The following is a 21,436-nucleotide window of genomic DNA, read 5'->3' as shown; positions in this document are numbered from 1 at the left end:
AACTTGAATTGAAAAACTAGACAAGAAATTAAACAAACTAAATGGTTTGGATCCTAAGACAATGGATGGTTTCTCTCTCCCTTACTTTTGGGTTATGTACCCCTACTTTTGCCTTTTACAGATTTGCCCTTCTCCATTACAAATTAGACACCTCACACTTCACTTTTGCTTTTTGATTTCTTCTTGACCAAGGTAGGTTTTAGGAGAATGTCATATTTTGAGATAATGGCCTCCAGATCTGTTCTTATGAATTGAGGGCTTTGACCTTTGACTTTGACCGTTGACTTTGACTTTTTCATCACTTTTTCATAGCAGCTTCTGGTCTTCATAATAAGCGTGATTAAGGCTCCTTTTGGTGCTAAGATGCAGCTTTTATGATAATTGGTCTGAAATACACCTTAACCTGAAAAAGCCAATAAAAGCTATGAGTTGTCTTTTCATTAAGCATTAGAAAGGTTGTAATACAGCAATATACGGGTAATAAAACGTACATTTGGGAGTTGATCACCACCCCCAAATAGCATCTTGATTGTCCTCAAGCAAGGATGAGAGAAAAAACTAAGATCACAAATGAGTGATTTATTATAAGTTATACTAATCTCGTTTCACAGAGTGCGATTACATTGACCATATGCAACAAGGCCCTAAACCACTAAGAATTCCCTAGTGGACGAGCTTTAAGCCTCGTGAGAGTTTTCCAGGGGTCTTGTTTCCTTATTTATTTGTAGAAGTTCATACTTCTCATTAGTGGTGAATATGGACAAGCTCCTTTGAACTTAGAATAACATATATACAATAATTTGATCATCTAAAGATAAATGCGCAAAACATGAGCAATGAAATGCAAAAGCAGAGTCGTTTCCGAGGCTTTTGGAGAGCTTCCTTAAGGTGGGTTCTCATGGGGGTGTGTTGCAATCACAACTCTCTGATAGATTCACTCAAGGTTCGTTCTCTCAAGTGTAGCAGGCACTTATATTCCTCGCATACTTAAATGACGTCCAAAGAAACCGGGGTCATTTGATCACGCTTGCCACTTACTATCACACCATCCTATTCCTAATCGAGCTAGAGGTATTTTATTAGGAGTTACGGGGCTAGGGTGATGGGTTAGAAAAAAAAAGGTAGGGAAAAACAAAATTTGATAAGTCGAGAAGCTGGATCTTCAAGATACTTGCAACCAGAGAATAACCTCATTTTGTTCTTTTGCTTCCGAATTGTGATACATTCTTTTAGCCCTTTGACTTTGTGACTCCATATGATATTCAATTTTGGGAGTTCTAACTTCACTTTTGTTTCTTTTTGTTTATGATATCATCTCCTTTTGATTTTGAACTTTTGGGAGATTCGATTTTTTTTACTCTTTTGATTTTTTTAGAGTTTTGGTTTTTGATTGGTATTTCTTTTCTTCTCTTTCTTTTATTTTCTTTTTGAAGCAAATAACTGTTCTGTTTTTGTACAAGGTCTTCTCTTCTCTTTTTCTGATATCCATCCAGTTCTCAATTTGCCAGCTGGGTAAGCTTTTTATTGTGTGTTATAACATGTTAGGAATTATTGGTGAAGAATAAAAAGGCTTTTAAAAAAGGGTGAATGCTCAAGAGGGGTAACTAGAGGAAAAACTATATTTTTGGGTTTTTAACGTTTATTTGGCTATATCGATCCAAAAAGGGCCTAAATTCTCTCTTAGGATATGGCATGGTGATCAAGCAAGTGGACATGTGGTCTTTCTATCCGGACATCCTTTGTGTCATCACTCAATAAACATTCAGATGAGGCTTTTAGCTAGATTCTCACAGGATATGAAACTTAATTGTTCTAACCTTGGCTTCAGAAATTCACTGCTATATACAAACAAATGTTGATGCATGTCATTCATGAAAAGATGTATAAACTATTGTACATATATTAGTCTAAGTCTGAAGAACGAATCCTTACTCTATTGCTATAATGAGACTTATAAACTTTTTATTCATCATAAAAAAAGGAAACAAGACTTTTTAATATTAAACAGAAAAATATTTTTGGTCTTTTTCAAAAAATATTTAGAAAGGAAGAAATATACTATTATATATAGAAAATGCCTAAGCTAGTTTTTGCAAAATATTACTATACCACCCCCAAATTGAACTATACTTTGTCCTCAAAGTATAAAGAGATAACGAAAGAGATTACCATAGAAACATGAGCAAAAACGACTTTACACCTGTATTCTGTTCTTCATTATGAAAATACGCCACCCCCAAATAAGTTTGGGGTGTGGGTTATTTGATATAGAACGAGAAATACATGATTTATTATACTATGAATATTTATTCTACTATGAAATATATTTTTGGATTTTTGTATTTTTTAAAATATATGAAATGCATAAAATATAACATGCATGCATAATTATTATTACACTAACAAGTTAGAAATGTAAAATATATAAACAACTATCTATACAAACACATATGAAATGTGTGTGTAGTTTTTTTTTTTTTTTTAAATTGATTTTCTCATGCAAAAGATATCTCTAACAATTTAGAGGTTTTGACAATAAGATAAAATTATACGTGAATCCGGTATCATTTTGGTTACTCCAGGGCATATAATTTTCATTTTTATATCCTCTAGTTTTGAAAACTATGGAGAGATTTTTTGAGATACTTGTAATCAAAAAGCTGTGATTCTAAACGCTAAGTTTTTGAAAACAAACCATAACAAGTAACTTAGACAACTTTCGTGTCGGCTCTTTTGAAACCAATCCAGTCAAACTGTGGCTTCAGTTATGTGTGTTGGCGGTTTTACTGTGCAAGACATAATGGAAATGTGTAGCTGATTGGACACTAGTGGGTGGTGGAACTAGGTCTCTTTGGTGGATTTTGATAGTTCTGGTTAAAATGGGATGGGAACCAATGCTCTATTCTGATTGTTGTAGGTACCTTTTCTTTGTCTGAATGTATTTGATGATTGACGTGATGATATGTTGGTGAGCAAGGGACAATTGGTATCTATGTGGTTTAAGCTGAAACAGAAAGTGCATGGTGATATGGGAAACCCTTAGTAACACATAACTGATCCTCAAACCGCCCTTAGAAGAATGGAGATTGAGTACTTCTAAGGGTTGGTCGATGTGGAATCCATTGCCTATTTGTTTTTGGAAAATCACGTAACTATTGAAGTATCGAGAACCTTGCATAATGAGAACGAAGAAAAACAACTATTTTGACAAAGAAATGTAAGATAAAGAAAAGGAAAATTGTATACTCGCTCCATAGGATTACACTTACTCAAACGATGAGTAAAAAGTGTTTTACAAAGAATATACGAGATATACGTGGACTAAGGTTCCGACACTTACAACCACACACTCCAAGTGGAGTGGTCTGGTTGCCTTAAGGATGCACTCCCATAGAATGCATCGAGAAAGCATAACATGAATCTTTTATAGTCAAATATTTAAGACTATATGTGCGGGGTTGTTTTAAGTCAGATTCTCCAAGATTATGTATAAGATGGATGACATGTTGTTAACTATATACTAATAGTCTAAACAATTAGGGATCTTTACAGAAAAACATATAAAAACATACACCCCCAAACAGAATGAGATGATGCATGTGGAGACTAAGATGCACAACGATTAAGATAATGTTTGTGCAACCCATCATGGAACTTATGCAATAACCCGTCATAGTTAAATTGTCCAAAAGAGTGAGAGGTTGGTAGTAGATGTCCTTCATGAGGCTCAGATGATGGGGAATAAGACATACCAGGTTTCTGAACTATTGAAATGATGGACTCTTGTGTTTGTATATTGGGTAAAGTCTCTTTACTGGGAAGGTTTAGAAAATTATGAATGATCTCAAAGGCAATTGGCTTAAGTGCGAATTTGAGGTTTCTTTGAAATGGTTTCGTGGTGTCGTCCTCAGAAATTGGTAGATTTTTTATGAATGGAGGCCGGTTGGATTTCAAAAGGTGTTAAATTGGAATGGTAATGGTTGGGTGGTGGGTCTTCACATAATCTCGAGGACTCAAAGAATTTTTCATCTAGTTTTGGCATTTCCACAAGATTGTGGTTCATATCTGCAATAGTAAGGATGTTACAAATTTGTTCCATCGATAAGTCTTTAATGGCCAAACTAAATTGAAATCCACTTTCCACCATAGATTTTACTCCCTCTTTTCCAAGCACTTCATTTTCTTTGTCCTCTCTGCCTAAATCTTCATAAATTTTCTCAATGTCATTTCCAAGTATGTCGAGTCTAATACATGCTCTTGAGTTTCTTCTGTCGGAGTTTTCTTATTTATGGATGATGATACGTTAAAGCATGTGATAGAAACTGTGGCTTTATGTATATAATCATCATCATAAGATCTAGAATTCACATGATAGTCAGGTGGAGGATGATGGGTTTTAACTAGTCTTTAGCAATTGGCTTTGTTATAGCAACACCTTGTTATCTTGTTTGATGGGTTCTGGACTAGTGGGAAGAATATTAGTCTCAGATGTGACATTATTTGAATCAGATTGAAGAAAACATAAGGTAGTTGCTATTTGCTGAGTTAGTATTGTTTGCTTAGCTATTTCCTGGTAGAGTTGGTCTGTGATGGATGGTGTAGTGGAATATGAATTTGATATGGATGGTGATGTGAATGGTAATGGGTTTTGGGTGAAACCGTACTCTGACTGACCAGGTGGATATATGAATGGTGGTTGACTATTTGTGGTAGAACTCCATGAATTGTTGACATGATTAGAAAACTCTTGAGTGTATGGGGTACTAGGGAAGTTTGAAAATTAAAGTTCGTAATCGTAAGGATTTCCCGTAGTATACTTGAATTCGGTATATGATGGACAATGGGATAACCAGTGATAAGGACTACCGCAAAAAGAACAAGGTTTTGGGTTTGCATTGTAATTCCATGACGGTTGTAATGCATATTGATAAGACATGAATGCTCAATAAATAATGATGCACAAACAGTAGAAATTCATTTTTTTAGATTTTTTAAAACTTTGCTTTGGTCTATATTTTACTATGTCCTATTCAGGGGAACAATTGGGCATGAGACTAGGATGGCTCTACTACATGTCTCAGAAGAGTAGGCAGTCACTTCACCAAGTGGTGTGCTACCAATAATATCACTCACGATAAATCTAGGGGAGAGGAGTGAGGAAGGTAGTTGGTCCACCAGAATCTAGTAACTAATTACTCTAAATCCTCGTGGCTATATTTTTGTCATTTTCTGGAGGAGCGTGACTACTTTGGGATCTAGTTGATTGATTTTAATTAATTTTTTTGGTCTAGGGCTTTCAAGAACCAAGCAACGTCCAATTTACCTACATTGGGTAATGACTTCCCAATAGTTGTTATGTGGCTCGGGTTCAGCCTTATGCGCAAATGTAAATTGTGGTGCGGAAAATAAATTTCAAACAATCACGTAAGCGTACTTGAACACACAAGGTATCCTCTTAATTGGGCTTCGAGGAGGTTTAGAATTTACCTCTCAAGCCGTGCTTACACGTTGCTTGAGGAGAAGGCGACATCGGTTGGCAGATGATATGAGAATCAGGCCCAACCTTTCGAGCTTTACCCTGTTTTAAGTTACAATAAATGCCCACTTAAAAAGCCCACAAGTTGGGTTTTTGACAATTTATACAACTTTGCCTTCAAGGGCCCAAACTTAAAACTAAACTAATATTATATTAATCTAATTAACTAGAGTCAAATGGACTTAGAGTGTTGATTACCAAGTTGATTTATAGTGTGTGAACTATGATCCACAACTTGTCTCACACAATTGAACTTCCCAAGGTAATTAAAACACTAATCTATCCCTTGGTAAGTATATAATTTAACTCATGTTCATCACAGCTAATCAATAAAATACCAATTTTTCCTAATTTTTTTCAATTTTCTTTTTATCTTTAACTATTACAAATAAGTTCCACTAACTTCTCCTACTCTATTATAAAATCAAGGCTTGGAGTATAACTATTCATCAAAAACCATCTGAGCTGCCAAAAAACTAGGCCCACGTCTCTGAAGGTGACTAGGCGGTCGCCCGCCGGCGCCAATGAACTTCGGTCGTCTTTTGGGTGTATCTTCAGCTCCTTTCCAGCTTTGTTATCCCGCAACTTGATTTGTAAGAAAGTAGATCAGTACTGAGAAACAATAAAATAAAATGACAAAAAATTGAAAAAAATAGAAATGTAGGGATGAGAATGATGCTCCCTTCTTAGATTCTCAACCAATCACTCTCACTCCTTCAATCCATGACGACAACGCCATTTGAATGCTTTAGATAGTGGTGGTAACTTCAAAAGAGTTTGTTTTAGAAGTGAAGTTCATCCTAAATTGTTTAGAGTTTGAGTGTGAGAGATGTGAAGAAGAAAGGTAGACTCTTGTATGGATTAGATTGTTCTAAGCTAATGAAAACATTGAAAGCTTTAGTTGTTTGTATTGAAATGACTTGAAAATATGGAAGGAAAGATTGATTAAAACTTGAAATAAGAACAACAAGATGAGATTGAAGATTGAAACAAAAACAAGTAAATAACAAGTTTTGATTAAAATAAGAACAAGTAAATAACAAGTTTTGATTAAAAGGAAATAAAACAACAATAAAGTAAAAACATGAATTAAAAATCTAGACAAGAAATTAAACAAACCAAATGGTTTGGATCCTAAGACAATAGATGGTTTCTCTCTCCCTTACATTTGGGTTATATATCCCTACTTTTGCCTTTTACAGATTTGCTCTTCTCCATTATAAATTTGACACCTCACACTTCACTTTTGCTTTTACTTTTTGGTTTCTTCTTGACCAAGGTAGGTTTTGGGAAAATGTCATATTTTGAGATAAGGGCCTCCATCTCTAGTCTTCTGAATTGAGGGCTTTAACTTTGACAGTTGACTTTTACTTTTTCAGTACTTTTTCATAGCAGCTTCTGGTCTTCATAATAAGGAGTGATTAAGGCTCTTTTTGGTGCAAAGACACAACTTTTATGATAAGTAGTCTGAAATACTCCTTAACCTGAAAAAGGTAATAAAAGCTATGAGTTATATTTTCGTTAAGCATAAGAAAGGTTGTAATGCAGCAATATACGAATAATAAAAAGCACATTTAAGAGCTGATCATTCAGTCTTATGCGCGAATGTAAATTACAGTGCAGAAAGTAAATTTCAAACAATCACATAAGCATTCTTGAATACACAAGGTATCCTCTTACTTGGACTTCGATGAGGTTTAGAATTTACCTCTCAAGCCGTGCTTACACGCTGCTTAAGGAGAAGGCAACATTAGTTGGTGCGTGATCTGAGAATCAAGCCCAACCTTTTCCAGTTTTACCCTGTTTTAAGTAACAATAAAGGCCCACTTAAAAAGCCTGCAAGTTGGGTTTTTGATAATTTATACAACTTTGCCTTCAAGGGTCCAAACTTAAAACTAAACTAATATTATACCTATCTAATAGATTAACTAGTTTTAAATTAATAACTTAGATTAACTAGAGTCAAATGGACTTAGAGTGTTGATTACCAAGTTGATTCATAGTGTGTGAACTATGATCCACAACTTGCCTCACACACTTGAACTTCCCAAGGCAATTAAAGCTTTAATCCCTTGGTAAGTATATAACTTAAACCAAGTTTAACTCATGTTCATCAAAAGGAATCAATCAAAAACCAATTTTTCCTAATTTTTTTCATTTTTCTTTTTACCTCTAACTATTACAAACAAGCTCCATTGATTTCTCCTACTCTATTACAAAATTTGGGCTTGGAGTACAACTATTTATCAAAAGCCAACTGAGTTGCCAAAAAACTGGACCCACATCTTTGGAGGTGACTGGGCAGTCGCCCCCTAGCCAACCACCGGTGAAGTTTGGTTGTCCTTTGTTTGTGTCTTCAGCTCCTCTCCAGCTTTGTTGTCCCGTAACCTAATTTGTAAGAAAGTAGATCAGTATTGAAAAACAAAAAAATAAAATGATGAAAAATTGAAAAAAATAGAAATGGAAAGATGAGAATGATGTTCCCTTCTTAGATTCATAACCAATCACTCTCACTCTTTCAATCCATGATGGCGACGCCATTTAAAGCTTTAGATAGTGGTGGTAACTTCAAAAGAGTTTGTTTTAGAAGTGAGGTTCATCCTAAATTGTTTAGAGTTTGAGTGTGGGAGGTGTGAAGAAAAAAGGTAGACTCTTTTATAGATTAGATTGGTTTTAAGCTAATGAAAACATGGAAGTTTTAGTTGTTGATATTGAAATGACTTGAAAACATTGAAAGAAAGATTGTTTAAAGATTGAAATAAGAACAAGTAAAATAACAAGGTTTGATTGAAAGAAAATAAAACAAACAATAAAGTAAAAACTTGAATTGAAAAACTAAACAAACCAAATGGTTTTGATCCTAAGACAATGGATGGTTTCTCTATTCCTTACTTTTGGGTTATATACCCCTACTTTTGCCTTTTATAGATTTTCCCTTCTCCATTACAAATTAGACACCTCACACTTCACTTTTGCTTTTGCTTTTTTACTTCTTCTTGACCAAGGTAGGTTTTAGGAGAATGTCATATTTTGAGATAAGGGCCTCCATCTCTAATCTTTACCTTTAACTTTGATCGTTGACTTTGATCGTTGACTTTAACTTTTTCAGCACTTTTCCATATGAGCTTCTGGTCTTCATAATAAGTGAGATTAAGGCTCCTTTTGGTGTTAAGACGCAGCTTTTTTGATAAGTGGTCTGAAATACTCCATAACCTGAAAAAGACAATAAAAGCTATAAGTTGTCTTTTCGTTAAGCGTAAGAAGGGTTGTAATGCAGCAATATATGGGTAATAAAATACACATTTGGGAGCTAATCACTACCTTGTGGCCTCTTCCTCCATATGTTCTATCTCTTTGCATACCTCGATAACAGTCTTAGGGACATGACTTTACATGCCCTATTTAACAACTCAAGATAGAAAATATGTGTTGGTCTAACTGCCCTGTGAAACCTTCCTTCGTATTCTCTAATACTTATGAACACCTCTTAATCGTCTCGGGAATCTGACGTTAAAAGACCTACCAAGGAATTTCTCATTTGAACGTGCTACCACATAAATGTGATGCGACAAGAGCACCTGTTTTATCTGTGTGTTTCCCACATATTAATTCTGGATCTAACTGCAATTGTCATCCTGATCTGTAAATGTTCATATCTTGGCTCTAAATCTCTTCCTTTCAGCCATCTTCATTTCACTCATTCTTCCCTTACTTATACTTTCAAATGGATCAACCAAGAAAAATAGTGCCCGAGAAAAATTATTTGAAAAATTTTCATGAATTCCTGTTTTCTCCATATTTTGACACAGAATTTGTACGTCGAGGATGGATGCATTTTCTATATCATTCGTTCTAGAGAATTAGTTTTGATGTTCTACCAATTTAGCAAACATGACCATGGTAAATTCTATTTCCATGCCCATGGCCAACATTTTGAATTGACTAAGGAAATCATCTCCGAAATCCTTCAAATTCCAATGATGAACCCGGAGTTGCATTTTCAGGAGTCACCATTTGATGCCGTCAAACAACTACTGAAGGCCACTATATCTCGTGGCAAACTCAAAAACAGAAACCACGGTGTTCTTCAGCACTCTTTGAAATAAAATCAACGAACCATGCTCCACTGGTCAGGACACAATGTGGTGGTCCCATCACAAACATCTGAAGTGACAAAACCTCTACTCTACCTACTCTAGATTATGTAGAATTAAAGGGATGACTTTTGCATAATCCAATATATCTGGAACTCGATCACCCAGCCCAAAAAATGGTTAGCACCTTTGCCTACTCTAGTCACGAAAATTATGTTGCATTAGGGTTATCAAACTGTTTATCCATAAATACCTCTTCAAATAGCTGGCCTTACTGTAATTCACACAAAGTGCGCCGCTGGTTTTTGGACTCCAGATTCTCCAATGAACCTGACAAAGGAACAAGAAGACCAAAACCCATACTCTGAACATTTCTTTGATGAAAATGTCATGCATAACATCTTTAATCCTACGGAGAGCATTCATTTTCTTCACCAAGGCCTGTGAGCCATGCACTCCCGTCAAGAAGTCATCTTTACAAGTCTGTTGGAATTACAGAAAGTTCAGGCAATACACGAAGTGGCACAGGAAGAATTCTTACAAACCCACTCACAGTTTTTGGAAAATCACACTCTCATAATGAAGAACCACAATGATTTTTCCACACACCAGAGTGAACTACAGCAGCAGCTCATCCAGCAGATTAATCAATTCAACAGTCTTGTATATGATCTGCTTCCACTTAACCATCCTCGTCATCAACAAAGCCTGGATTTTGTTCCACCTTCATAAATTAGGTTTTTAGTTATGTTTATATTTTAGTCCACCTCTTTTACCTTTTTGTGTTTTCTCTTGTTTAGCAGTGGTTAAGGAGAGTGTACCATTAGGTTGTAATAATTCTTGTTGTTATCAATAAACTATCATTTCAAGACAAATTTTCAACTATTGTTTTAAATTTGTTTGCAGGAGGGCATTATCTTCTTCTATACTCTTCCATCTATTGCAACAGACTTTATTCGACTTTATCAGTAGGCATGAAGAACTTATTGGATTACCTTACAGTGGGCCCTTATCATTGTTTCACACAAGGTGGCTATTTACTTTTGGGCTTCTCACCACCCTGACTGATAGTCTGTCAGGATTCCCTGCTATAAATCACATCTCTCTCTACTCCATCAAAGATCATCTTCATCAAGCATGGCAACTCCGAAAATCATTCCTGAGTAATCATTCCAAGCTATGATGGACTCCCCAGCTTATGGCCTTCACTTCCGTGACTACATCACCAACATTGGGTGGTTTTCCCTACTTCTTCCACCGGACCAAACTTATTCTCCAATTTTGGCTGCATACTTTTATGCCAATATGGAAGACACCCAAGCATTCAACCATGAATACGGTTTCTTCCTATATGGGTTCATAATCATAGTTAGGGACACACAATATATTTTCTCTAAGACAACGATTGCACTAACTTTGGATCTGCCTTATCACCAGCCAGCAACAACATGGTCATACATTAGCCATAATCCATACAGTTCATTTTCATGGCCTCATTTTCATTGGACATATGGTGATGGTCTAGCACGGATAGACAAAGGAGCTACACCTGACAGATGACCAAAAACCACCATTCCCTTAGCAAGCATGACCATGAATGTGGGAAATGCGATGTTGTTTGTACTTCTAAACATCATGGGAGATTGACATTTTTCTACTGCCAATGACAATACATGTGTAGTCTTCAATGCTCTTGCTCAAGGTCATGCACTCTTTGATATCACAAGTTATGTTATCTCTAATTTGAAAAGAGCTCATAATTTTCGGCACGAATATTTACTTTTACCTGTAATCGCACGCCAAATTATGAGGACACATTTCCCACAGTTTTCAACCACTTTCAACGACTGGGTTAAAGTAGATTTTGTGTGCCCTGGGAATAGAATAATTCGTTCATTAAGATTTTGGGCATGGCGGCGACCATCACAGTACTTGAGGTACGTCCGCTGTTTTCCTGACGATGAAGATATGTTAGCACATTTGAACGACTCAGGGGTACCACAATGGAGCACCATTTGGCAAATCATTATATATTGGTGTGATGCTAAGGAAATGCATTTCACTCGAGATGATGAGAGAAAGTCAGTATCTATTGGTTGGTAAAATTTGAGTAGAACAATGTGTGTGTGTGTGTGTGTCTATATATATATAGTTGTGTTTGGTGTGCTATCATTTTTCCTTTTCGTATAATATATTTGGTTATAAAACATTTATGTTGCAAATGTCTAGTCCTAATTTTGCTCATGGTTCTCAGGTAATTTATTTCTCTTGATACTTCGAAGACTAAGCATCATTCTGTATGGGGATGGTTAGAACCTCTAGCAAAAATTAGGCAACTTGTAGGTTGTATATAGTTTTATTTTAAATAAATGTACTTTGTGACAAAGTCTTGTTTTCTTTTCTATGATAAAAATTGTCTAGAAATCTCACATTAGCACTCAAATTAGGATTTGTTCTTAAGAAACTTAAGATAATACATACGCAATAATTTTTACATATTTTCATTAGCATTCATGCACTGAGTATCATTGACAGTACATAGCAGTAAATTTCTGGAACCCACGGTTAGTTTACTTAAATTACCAATCCTGTGAGAATTTAACCAAAAAGCCTCGATATGTGTGAATTATGAGTAATGACACAGAGGAGTAGTTTTTCTGAGTAGAGAAAATCACGCGTCTACTTACTTGATCACCATCTGAATCATAGGTGGGAATTTAGGCCTTTTTGGATCGACATAGCCAAAAATTCATACCTATTACAAATTTTACCGCTAGTCGCCCCACTGAACCTTTCATCAAACTTCTTATTTTCACCAAAAATTCCTTACCCATCTATTAAACCAACTAAAATGAACTCACCTAAATGATGAGTATGAGAAATATGATGAAATGTGAAAAATAAAGAGAAAGACTTGTCCCAAATCAAAATCAGTTACTTGCTTCAGAAAGAAAAATAGAATTATGTTTCCCAAAATTCAGAAGAAAAAAAATCAAAGTTAGAACTCCCCAAAATCAAATCAAGGAGTCCAAAGCTTAAAATTGCAAAGTATGGGAACTTATGTTAGAAGCAGGAAAAGAAAACAAGAATTTCTCTAGTACGTGTAAATATCTAAAAGACCATATTCTCTCATACTTATCATTTTTTTTTAATTTCCTATTCCCATTTTCTTCTACACCACCACCTAAGCCCCATAATACCTAATAAAGACATCTAGCTCAATTAGGAGTAGGATGGTGTGATAATAAGTAGTAGACGTGATTGATTGACCTCGGCTCCTCTGACTGTCATTGAGATGTGAGGAAAAGTGTGCCACTACACACTGGAGTTAGCGAAACCCGAGTGGAAAAATTATGAGCGAATTTGTGTTTCGACACATACCTGTGAGAATCTATTTAGGGACGCTCTCTAAAGAATCCAGAAACGGCCTACTTGTACATTTCAATGTAAAATTCACTGTATGCATGTTCATATGTAGATGTTTTAGTTATTATGTGCATATTAACTTGAGTTTTAAAGGAATTAATCCTCGTTCCCTGCAAATGAGATGTATAGATATCTAAGATTAATTAAGGGAACAAACCTTTGTTGCTAAGTCGTTGTAGTATAAATGAAGCTTGTGAGTATCTTCTCTGGAAAACTCTCACGAGGCTATAACTTGTCCACTAGAGAATTTCTAATGGTTTAAGGCCTTGTTGCATACGGTCAATGCAATCGCACTCTGCGAAATGAGAATTAGTTAGGACTACACATTTTTAGCCACTTATCTGTTTTAATGTCTCTTCTTTGCTTAAAGGACAATCAAAGTGTTGTTTGGGGGTGGTGTGATAAGCACCCAAAACTGTAATATAAAACCCCGTAGAGACATAGCATTTTGGTTAATTAGGTGTTTAATAATAATAAATTAATGATATTTTCGTGCTTTTACAGGATTGAGCAATTAACGTGAAAATGATGATAAAAGCCAATATTTAAACACGAAATAGTGTGTCTACATGAAGTATTTCGTTTTAGCCCACGTGAAGCTCAATGAAACCAAACTAAAGCCCAGGGAATCAAATAGGACAGTTCCAAGTCAGAACAGGATCAAAGCGCCGGAAAAGCATCAAACTTTCGAAACCCATATTTCTTTTAACCTCGACTCCAATAGCCGAATTTAAAATGAACCATCGGAAAGATCGCTAAGGGCGAGCTCTCAAGACATAGGCGGGACTTTGTAAAAAGTCAACTATTTGAACCCGCCACTGATGGAGGCATGAGGGACCCACTATGCGGACCCATAGAATCTGGCAACTAAGCTCACACGTAAAGCTTCCGCACAAATCAACCTGCAATAAAACCATGAAAGACTTTTGTGCATAACTTTGGCACAAAAGTCCTAATTGGTGGCATGATTAGGTGGCTTAATTAATTGAAAAAAAGTGTCTTAATTGGTGGCATGATTAGGTGGCAAACAAATTTATTTGATTTTAGCACAAAAGTCCTGATTGGTGGCTTAATTAGGTGGCTTAATATCTTGATTAGAAAAAAAATCAAGATTTATCAATTATGGATGCAGTTGGATGTTAGAATTCACGTGGATGTAAAGAAAATGAGCACTCTCATTTTCTATAAAAAGATGTCTTCATGAGCAAGAAATAATTTTTGCTACATTAGTTAAGTTTAGTCCGGAGTAGAAAGTTTCCATATTTTGTAATTTTTGGTTTTGTTAAGTCAAGTTTCTTATAATGTTTTCAAATCTATGTAGTTAATTTAAAATCCTTTCTAAGTAATAAGTATTAATTTTCTTTGTTATTGTCTTTTCTTTACAATCAAATTAAGTTATTGTAATTTGTAGAATCTAAGGATCATAAGAAAATTGGTTAAAACTTTCGTAAGTTTTAGTAATTTGAATGGCAAACACCGTAGAGTAGTTTAATTAATCAACCACAAATCCTTCTCAAGAATTCCCTAGGTAGAAATTCTAGTGAAGTATCTACAAACAAATGCTCTAGACTTTAGGTGGAACGATTCTCTTACTCGAAGTGTTTTACAACGTACAGGTGAGTTAGGTATTTGATCAAGTGTACTCGAGTGCGTGTGAGAGTCATAGATTTTTACACGTGCAAAAAGGTGATTATCAATACCCATGCACTTGAAAAAGAGATAGAGAATGAGTGGAGTGCGTGAGAGATACCAGGAGAAACAACATGCAAATTTAAGAAAGGAGCGAAGAAGAGAAAATATGAACTCGCCTTTCTATTCCATTGAGAGTAGAGCGAAGAAGAAGTTCGCGAGTCAGTTGGAGAAAAAAATGGTATATAATACTGAGGACAAATCTGGTACAAATGTTTGTGGGTATTGTTGATACCAGTTCCTTCGGTAAACAATTCAGATATATTTTTTTTCTTTAAGATTGAAAAACTGAAAAACGAGTGGTAGAGATCTGTGTGCATTAATCTCACTGGATGATATGCGCATTGAAGAAAGCCTCTATATTTTTTAATGGAAACGCTAATACAAACCACGTGCAACAATCAACCTTCTTCAATATCAATCCTACCAAGACTTATCAACTACGTTCATATAAGAACGTACCCGATAAGCAAACATGCAAATCGGATCAAATAATGCTGGTGTGAGTATCTCTAAAATCAACCCAGGCTTATACATACATATACATAATCATTAAGGCAGTTAGTTCCTCTACCAAGGCGTCTTAACCTCCAACCAATAATATAACATCCACGCGTACAATAATTCAGGCAGGCAGTTCCTCCACTGAGGTGTCTTAGCTTCCAATTCAATAATATTAAGGCATTTAGCTTTCTTCCGGAGGGGAATAATAAACATCAATGAGTTGTGGTAGTTCTAATCTAATACTAAATAAACACTTTTCATTTGTATTCATTTTGACCTTATCCACTTAACAAAATTTCAAGTCACTAGCAATAATACGATATTTCAAACAAATCTCAACATATAATAATCAAACTTAAGAGCATGCATTCTAAACAAATCTCATTATTCCACGAATATGAATTTAAGCCACAATTTAAAATAATAATCCAAAGAGCAATACTCATCAATCGGTTAAACATATATGTAATCAAAGAATAAATCACAATTAACCACCCTATACTAAAACAATCCTAACTTTCTCTATATAAGTTGGTTTGACACAAATCCAAATGGGTCAGAAAATGCACTTCAAGCTCTACAACGTTTGTTCACACCCAAAAATCAGACTCCAGATTGTAACCCGAGGGTTGTCAGGAAAAATCTTAATTGACCTTCCTGCACTAAAATTGTTGTAACTTCCTTTGTATAACTTGGATTAGTACAAGGTAAATTGGGTTAGAAACATCATTAAATTTTCTATGGGGTCATTTGGCAACAATTAAAATAACTGATTATGAGGCCCATAATTGGTTATGGCCCATAGAATCCATTTTGGGCTGAAAAAAACTCGTTTGGCAATAAACATCGAGAATATATGATTAGATTCTCATAATGGAAAAACTCGTTAAAACATAACAAAAAAAAACCACTTATAGAATGAGAAACAAATAGCATAAAGAAAAACGAACCCTTACGAGATTCGGGGAAACACTTTAGATGATAGCATCCCAGATGCTTATTATTCTTACTAGGCTTAGTTATTCTAGTATGACGATTGTTGAGTTTAGTATTTTTTAGTCTTGAATAATGTTAAGAACAATATTTCATTTGTCATTAATAAATTTGTGTTGCTTAGTCATTTCAATTCATTTTCATATTTTGTTTTAACAGCTGACATGGACTCAGATGAAGAACATGAGCAAGATGTTCTAAATTTCGCAGTTGCAGCAGTGGTTGACTATTACAACAAGTACTTGAGCAAAGAACCTATAAGAACTTCTAAACTATCCGGTAACGAATTTGTACACGTGGTTTTGAATGGCCATCCTAATAGATGTTTTGACCAATTTCAAATGATGACAGACGTGTTTTTGAAGTTTTGTATGATTCTTAGAGAAAAAGGTTTGTCGCATGATATGTCGATGGGTTTGTGTTGAAGAACAAATGACAATATTTCTATATATTTACTTTGGGGCACAATGAAAGAAATCGCATAATGCAAGAGCGTTTTCAACATTCTGGAGACGTTGTAAGTAAATATTTCAATGCAGTCTTGATGGCTGTTATAAAATTTTCTCACGAACTCATCAAGCCCCCATCGTTAGAAGAAACTCTTCCAAAAATCCTACACAATCCAAAATATTATCCATGGTTTAAAGTAAGTAGTATTCATTATATATTCTTATTTAAGTCTTTTTTTTTTTTTGTTCATTGATTCTTACTTATATATAATATATTTAATGTTTTTTGAAAGATTGCATTAGTACTACTGATGGTACCCATATCAAAGCGATAATACCTTCCCACCAGCAACTTCCTTTTTTCAATAGGAAGGGGTATATGTTTCTCAAAATGTGATGGTTGCATGCTCTTTTGACATGTGATTTACACTCATATATGCAGTTGGGAAGGATTTGCAAATGACTCTCGAATTCTTTGGGAAGCTTTGCGTAATAAAAGGCTAAAGTTTCCTCACACCCCAGAATGTATGATGTCGTTTGTTTGTTTTTTAGTCCATATAATTAGTCCATTGATTTTACCTTTTGTCTCAGGAAAATATTATGTTGTTGATGTTGGCTATCCTAATATGTCGGGCTTTCTAGCACCATACCGAAGAGTGCGATATCACTTACAAAATTATAGAAATGGAGACAACACTCAATTGGAGTCTAAGGAGTTGTTTAACTATGCCCACTCTTCCCTTAGAAATGTCATTGAGCATGTTTTTAGTGTAGTGAAGGCACGATTTCCAATATTGGAAGAGCCTGCTCCTTATCCTTTTCCAATGCATAGATATATTGTAGTAGCAGCGTGTGCGATCCATAATTTCATTCGAATGGAAGAGCAAGGTGACAACTTGTTTGCCATTTATGAGAAAGAAAACTATGTGGTGGAAGCTAATCAACACCAAACTCATGATCAAGCAGGAAGTAATGCATCCTTACATTCACAACAACAACGTCAAAACGAGATGAATGCACATAGCATAGAAATGGAATTGTGGATGCATTACACCGATTCAACAACCCAAATCATGAAGGATGATTATTTAATTTATTGGAGAATAAATCATATTTGATATTTAAAGAATGGATTTTGATTTTGATTGTTTGGTATTATTTATTTCATAATTGTTTTTTGAATAATGAGAATCAGTTTTTAGCGTTTGGCATCTATTCTTGCATAATGGCTTATACAAGAATGAGTTTTCTCATAATCTATTTTACAAACATAAACAATTTTAGCTATAATGGTTGCCAAACTACCCCTACAACTAACGTTCAAACCATGAAAGCATATTCTTAACAGAAAATTCACAGAATGCCACCAAACATAGAACTTGGTTAGAAAAATTCCGACAGACTTCTCTATACTTAAATAGACTTAACTTACTGTGCAGATATCGAAACGAGGTGAATCCAAATGTATTGGAAAGCAGACTCGCTGATCTAAAAGTTTATCCAAACCCCGAAACCTAATTCTCAAGCATTTATAGGACTTTTTTGAACCAACCCCATAAACAAAATTAAGAAAAACTTCTCACGTACCATATTATCGATTCCTCTTTCTAGACATTTATGACGAGTATGAAAGCATCATAGTTAAAATAAATCTAACACTTGGTTAACATAAACAAAATAACTAAGTACTCACTAATACAATTTCAATCATTTTTATTTTCTCTCTTTTACATTATTCAACGTTAATAAGTACTAAATATATAGATTCACGGGAATAAATGTGAAATCATATTGAAATCAACCATTTCATCACTATTATACATACACTAGTAACAATATTTAGCATTACAAGCAACAAAATAAAAGACACGTATATATATTTTTTCAAATTGATTTAACGTAATTATTAGAATCAACAACCAAATAATTGAAAATAACATATTAGTGAGGTCTACTCACCTTTTGTTTATGCGAAAGAAAATAATAGAAAAGAACATAGCTCCATATAGAATCCAAGAAAAACCCCAAGTGAAAACCTCCGAAAAATTAACACCAAACATTGAAAACCATGTTTTTATTTTTTTTTTCTTCCTTCCGACAACCTTCTTCATTTTTTTCTTTAATAATTTTCACTATTACATTTTGTTAGTTGTTTCCTCATTCTCCATTTTTTTTTTCTTCATTCCCATTCTAAAATCTAAAAAATAAAATCAAAGAACTAACTATAGAAAGAAATTCTTTAATCAAGCAAACTTCTATTCACTTTCCCTTGAATGGTGCAACTTTCCATCTTTACAAATTCTCTACCATTACCTTCCCTTTATAAAATTGAAATATTCATTATGTTTTAAAATTTATTTTCCACAATAAAGAAGTTTCTAATTTAATTTAGTAAAATCTCCCATGTTTCTTAGAAACAATTTAAATATCCCCTACAATATAATCATTCTCCCAACTCAGAAACTTTTCATTTTAATTAAATCTCTACACCAATCTATTAAGCACATAAAATCATTCCTTTTACATCATTTTCAAAATAATCCAACTTTCCCCTCTCTTCTGTTTTTGAATAAAAAGTCATACATACAAAATTTCGCTCCAAAATAATAATTAATTTAAGACAATCAATAATCTATTAAATTTTGCAAAATAAATTATATATTTTGAACATTATTAAAAGTAAGGGTGTTACAGGTTGCTTAAACTGTAGTAGGTTTATGATTTACCTAACCGCTTAAGGAACTTATTGAGGAACAAGGGAATCAATCTTTTGTTTTTGTAGGGACTACACTTGGTAGGTAAACATTGAAAGATCGACAACTAAGTTGTTCGGTTAACTAATGATTGAAGATGAAAGTTGTCGTCAAACTTTAGTGTTTCACTTCCACCAAACCTCCGAGTCTCCTACATGGTCAATCATAATTTGATGAAAGATGGAAGATGCTCTAAGAGCATCATCAACGCATTTCTAAATTTTGTTGTGACACCTTAGCATTTTTTGTGAATCAAAATTGTTACAAGTCAAGCACCAACGCAAAATTTTTAAATTTTTGGTTTCGATTTCGCACGGCAAAAGTTGTCCCATCCAGACAAAAAGTTTTTTATAAACGTCAAAAGTTGTCCCGTCCATCATTTCGTTCCCTCCATTTCTATGGCGCTAAACTATTTTCGCGCCCATCGTTTCCCTCCATTTTCTACGCTATATATCAGATCAATCACAGGTGAAGCATCAATATATTTTTCATTTCTTCTTTTCCTCTCATCAGTCATAAACTTTCAATTATTTTGTCATGAGTTCTAATAGTCATAATAGCAATTGGTGTGAAAGAGTAAGTGAACTGATTTTCAACGACAATGATGAAACTGCCGCAATCGTTCACAAATGCAAAGTGATGCAATTGTAGTAGCGCCAATGATTCCGGCTTTCAACACTTTATCTGTACCAATATGGGGTGGATCTGTTGATGGTAGAGAATACACTAACCACGATCGTGTTGGTGCGCATGAACGGTTGGTGGCTGATTATTTTGCTGCTATACCAAATTATAAAGCAGGTAAGTTTCGTCGTAGGTTTCGTATGAGAAGACCACTTTTTAACCGTATATTGGAAGTTGTCACTAATTTTGATCCATATTTTAAGCCTTCTTGTGATGCTCTTGGTTTGCTTGGGGTTTCGGGTTTGGTGAAGATGACAGTTGCAATACAGATACTTGCTTATGGCTGTCCAGCTGATTCAATGGATCACTGGATAAAACTTGTTGAGAGTACGGCCCGAGAATCACTTCATCATTTCTGCAATGCAGTTGTCAACTGTTTTGAAGAAAATTACCTAAGAAACCCAACAAAAGAAGATGTAACACGTTTGCTTGGAGTAGGTGAAGAACGCGGTTGGCCAAGTATATATTGGGTAGTTTAAACTGTATGCATTAGGTATGGAAAAATTGTCCAACTGTGTGGCATGGAACTTATTTGGGCCATGCTAGAAAAGCGACTGTGATTTTGGAAGTAGTTGTAGACCAGGAGCTATGGTTTTGGCACGCATACTTTGGAATGGCTGGATCGTGTAATGATCTTAATGTGTTAGATAATTCTCATTTATTTGATAATTTAGTCAGAAGAACATCTCCAGCTTGTGTTTATCAAGTTAATAACAATCCTTACAACATGGGCTACTACCTTGCTGATGGAATATATCGACCATGGGCAACACTAATTTAAACAATCTCATCTCCTGCTACACCCATGGATATTAACTTTGTAAAAGCGCAAGAAGCAGGTTGTAAAGATATGGAACGTGGTTTTGGTGTTTTACAGGCTAGGTTTGCAATTGTTAGTAGGCCTGCTCGTCAGTGGGACAGAGGAGCTCTATCTCGTATAATGAAGACATGTATTATACTTCACAAGATGATTGTTGAGAATGAACGTAGTGTATAACTTCCAAAGTGGAAACCACCTTTAGATGAACGGTTGCAGCATGAAGTTGAGATGCAGAGTAATGACCATCTATTTGTGCAAAACATGGTAAGCAGGACATTAAGTATTCATTGTAGAGCTACTAATCAATAATTGAAGAATGATCTAGTTGAACATCATTGAGCATGTTATGGTGCATGCCACAACCAAAGGAACAACTAATAAGTTTGTTTAAGTTTGATTTGTCTTAGTTGAATTTTCTGTTAACTGTGTTTTTTAAGTGTGTTTTCTGTATTTTCTGTTAAGTGTACTTTCATCAAGCTTGTTTTGTT

The 21,436-nt window shown here is 34.8% G+C and overlaps 1 protein-coding gene across 1 annotated transcript; it reads left to right on the top strand.

Annotated features, from left to right (window-relative positions):
• Positions 1–20,073: 20,073 nt before the first annotated feature.
• Positions 20,074–21,125, top strand: LOC147482370 (uncharacterized). The gene is made up of 3 exons (XM_086579296.1): positions 20,074–20,587; positions 20,803–20,894; positions 21,006–21,125. Exons 1-3 carry the CDS (start codon positions 20,074–20,076, stop codon positions 21,123–21,125), a joined length of 726 nt encoding a protein of 241 aa, XP_086435422.1.
• The last annotated feature ends 311 nt before the right edge of the window (positions 21,126–21,436 follow it).

Source organism: Coptis chinensis, chromosome 8, assembly GCF_015680905.1.
Source record: "Coptis chinensis isolate HL-2020 chromosome 8, ASM1568090v1, whole genome shotgun sequence".
NCBI classification, from domain to species: domain Eukaryota; kingdom Viridiplantae; phylum Streptophyta; class Magnoliopsida; order Ranunculales; family Ranunculaceae; genus Coptis; species Coptis chinensis.
This window is presented reverse-complemented; position numbering and strand designations above follow the sequence as displayed.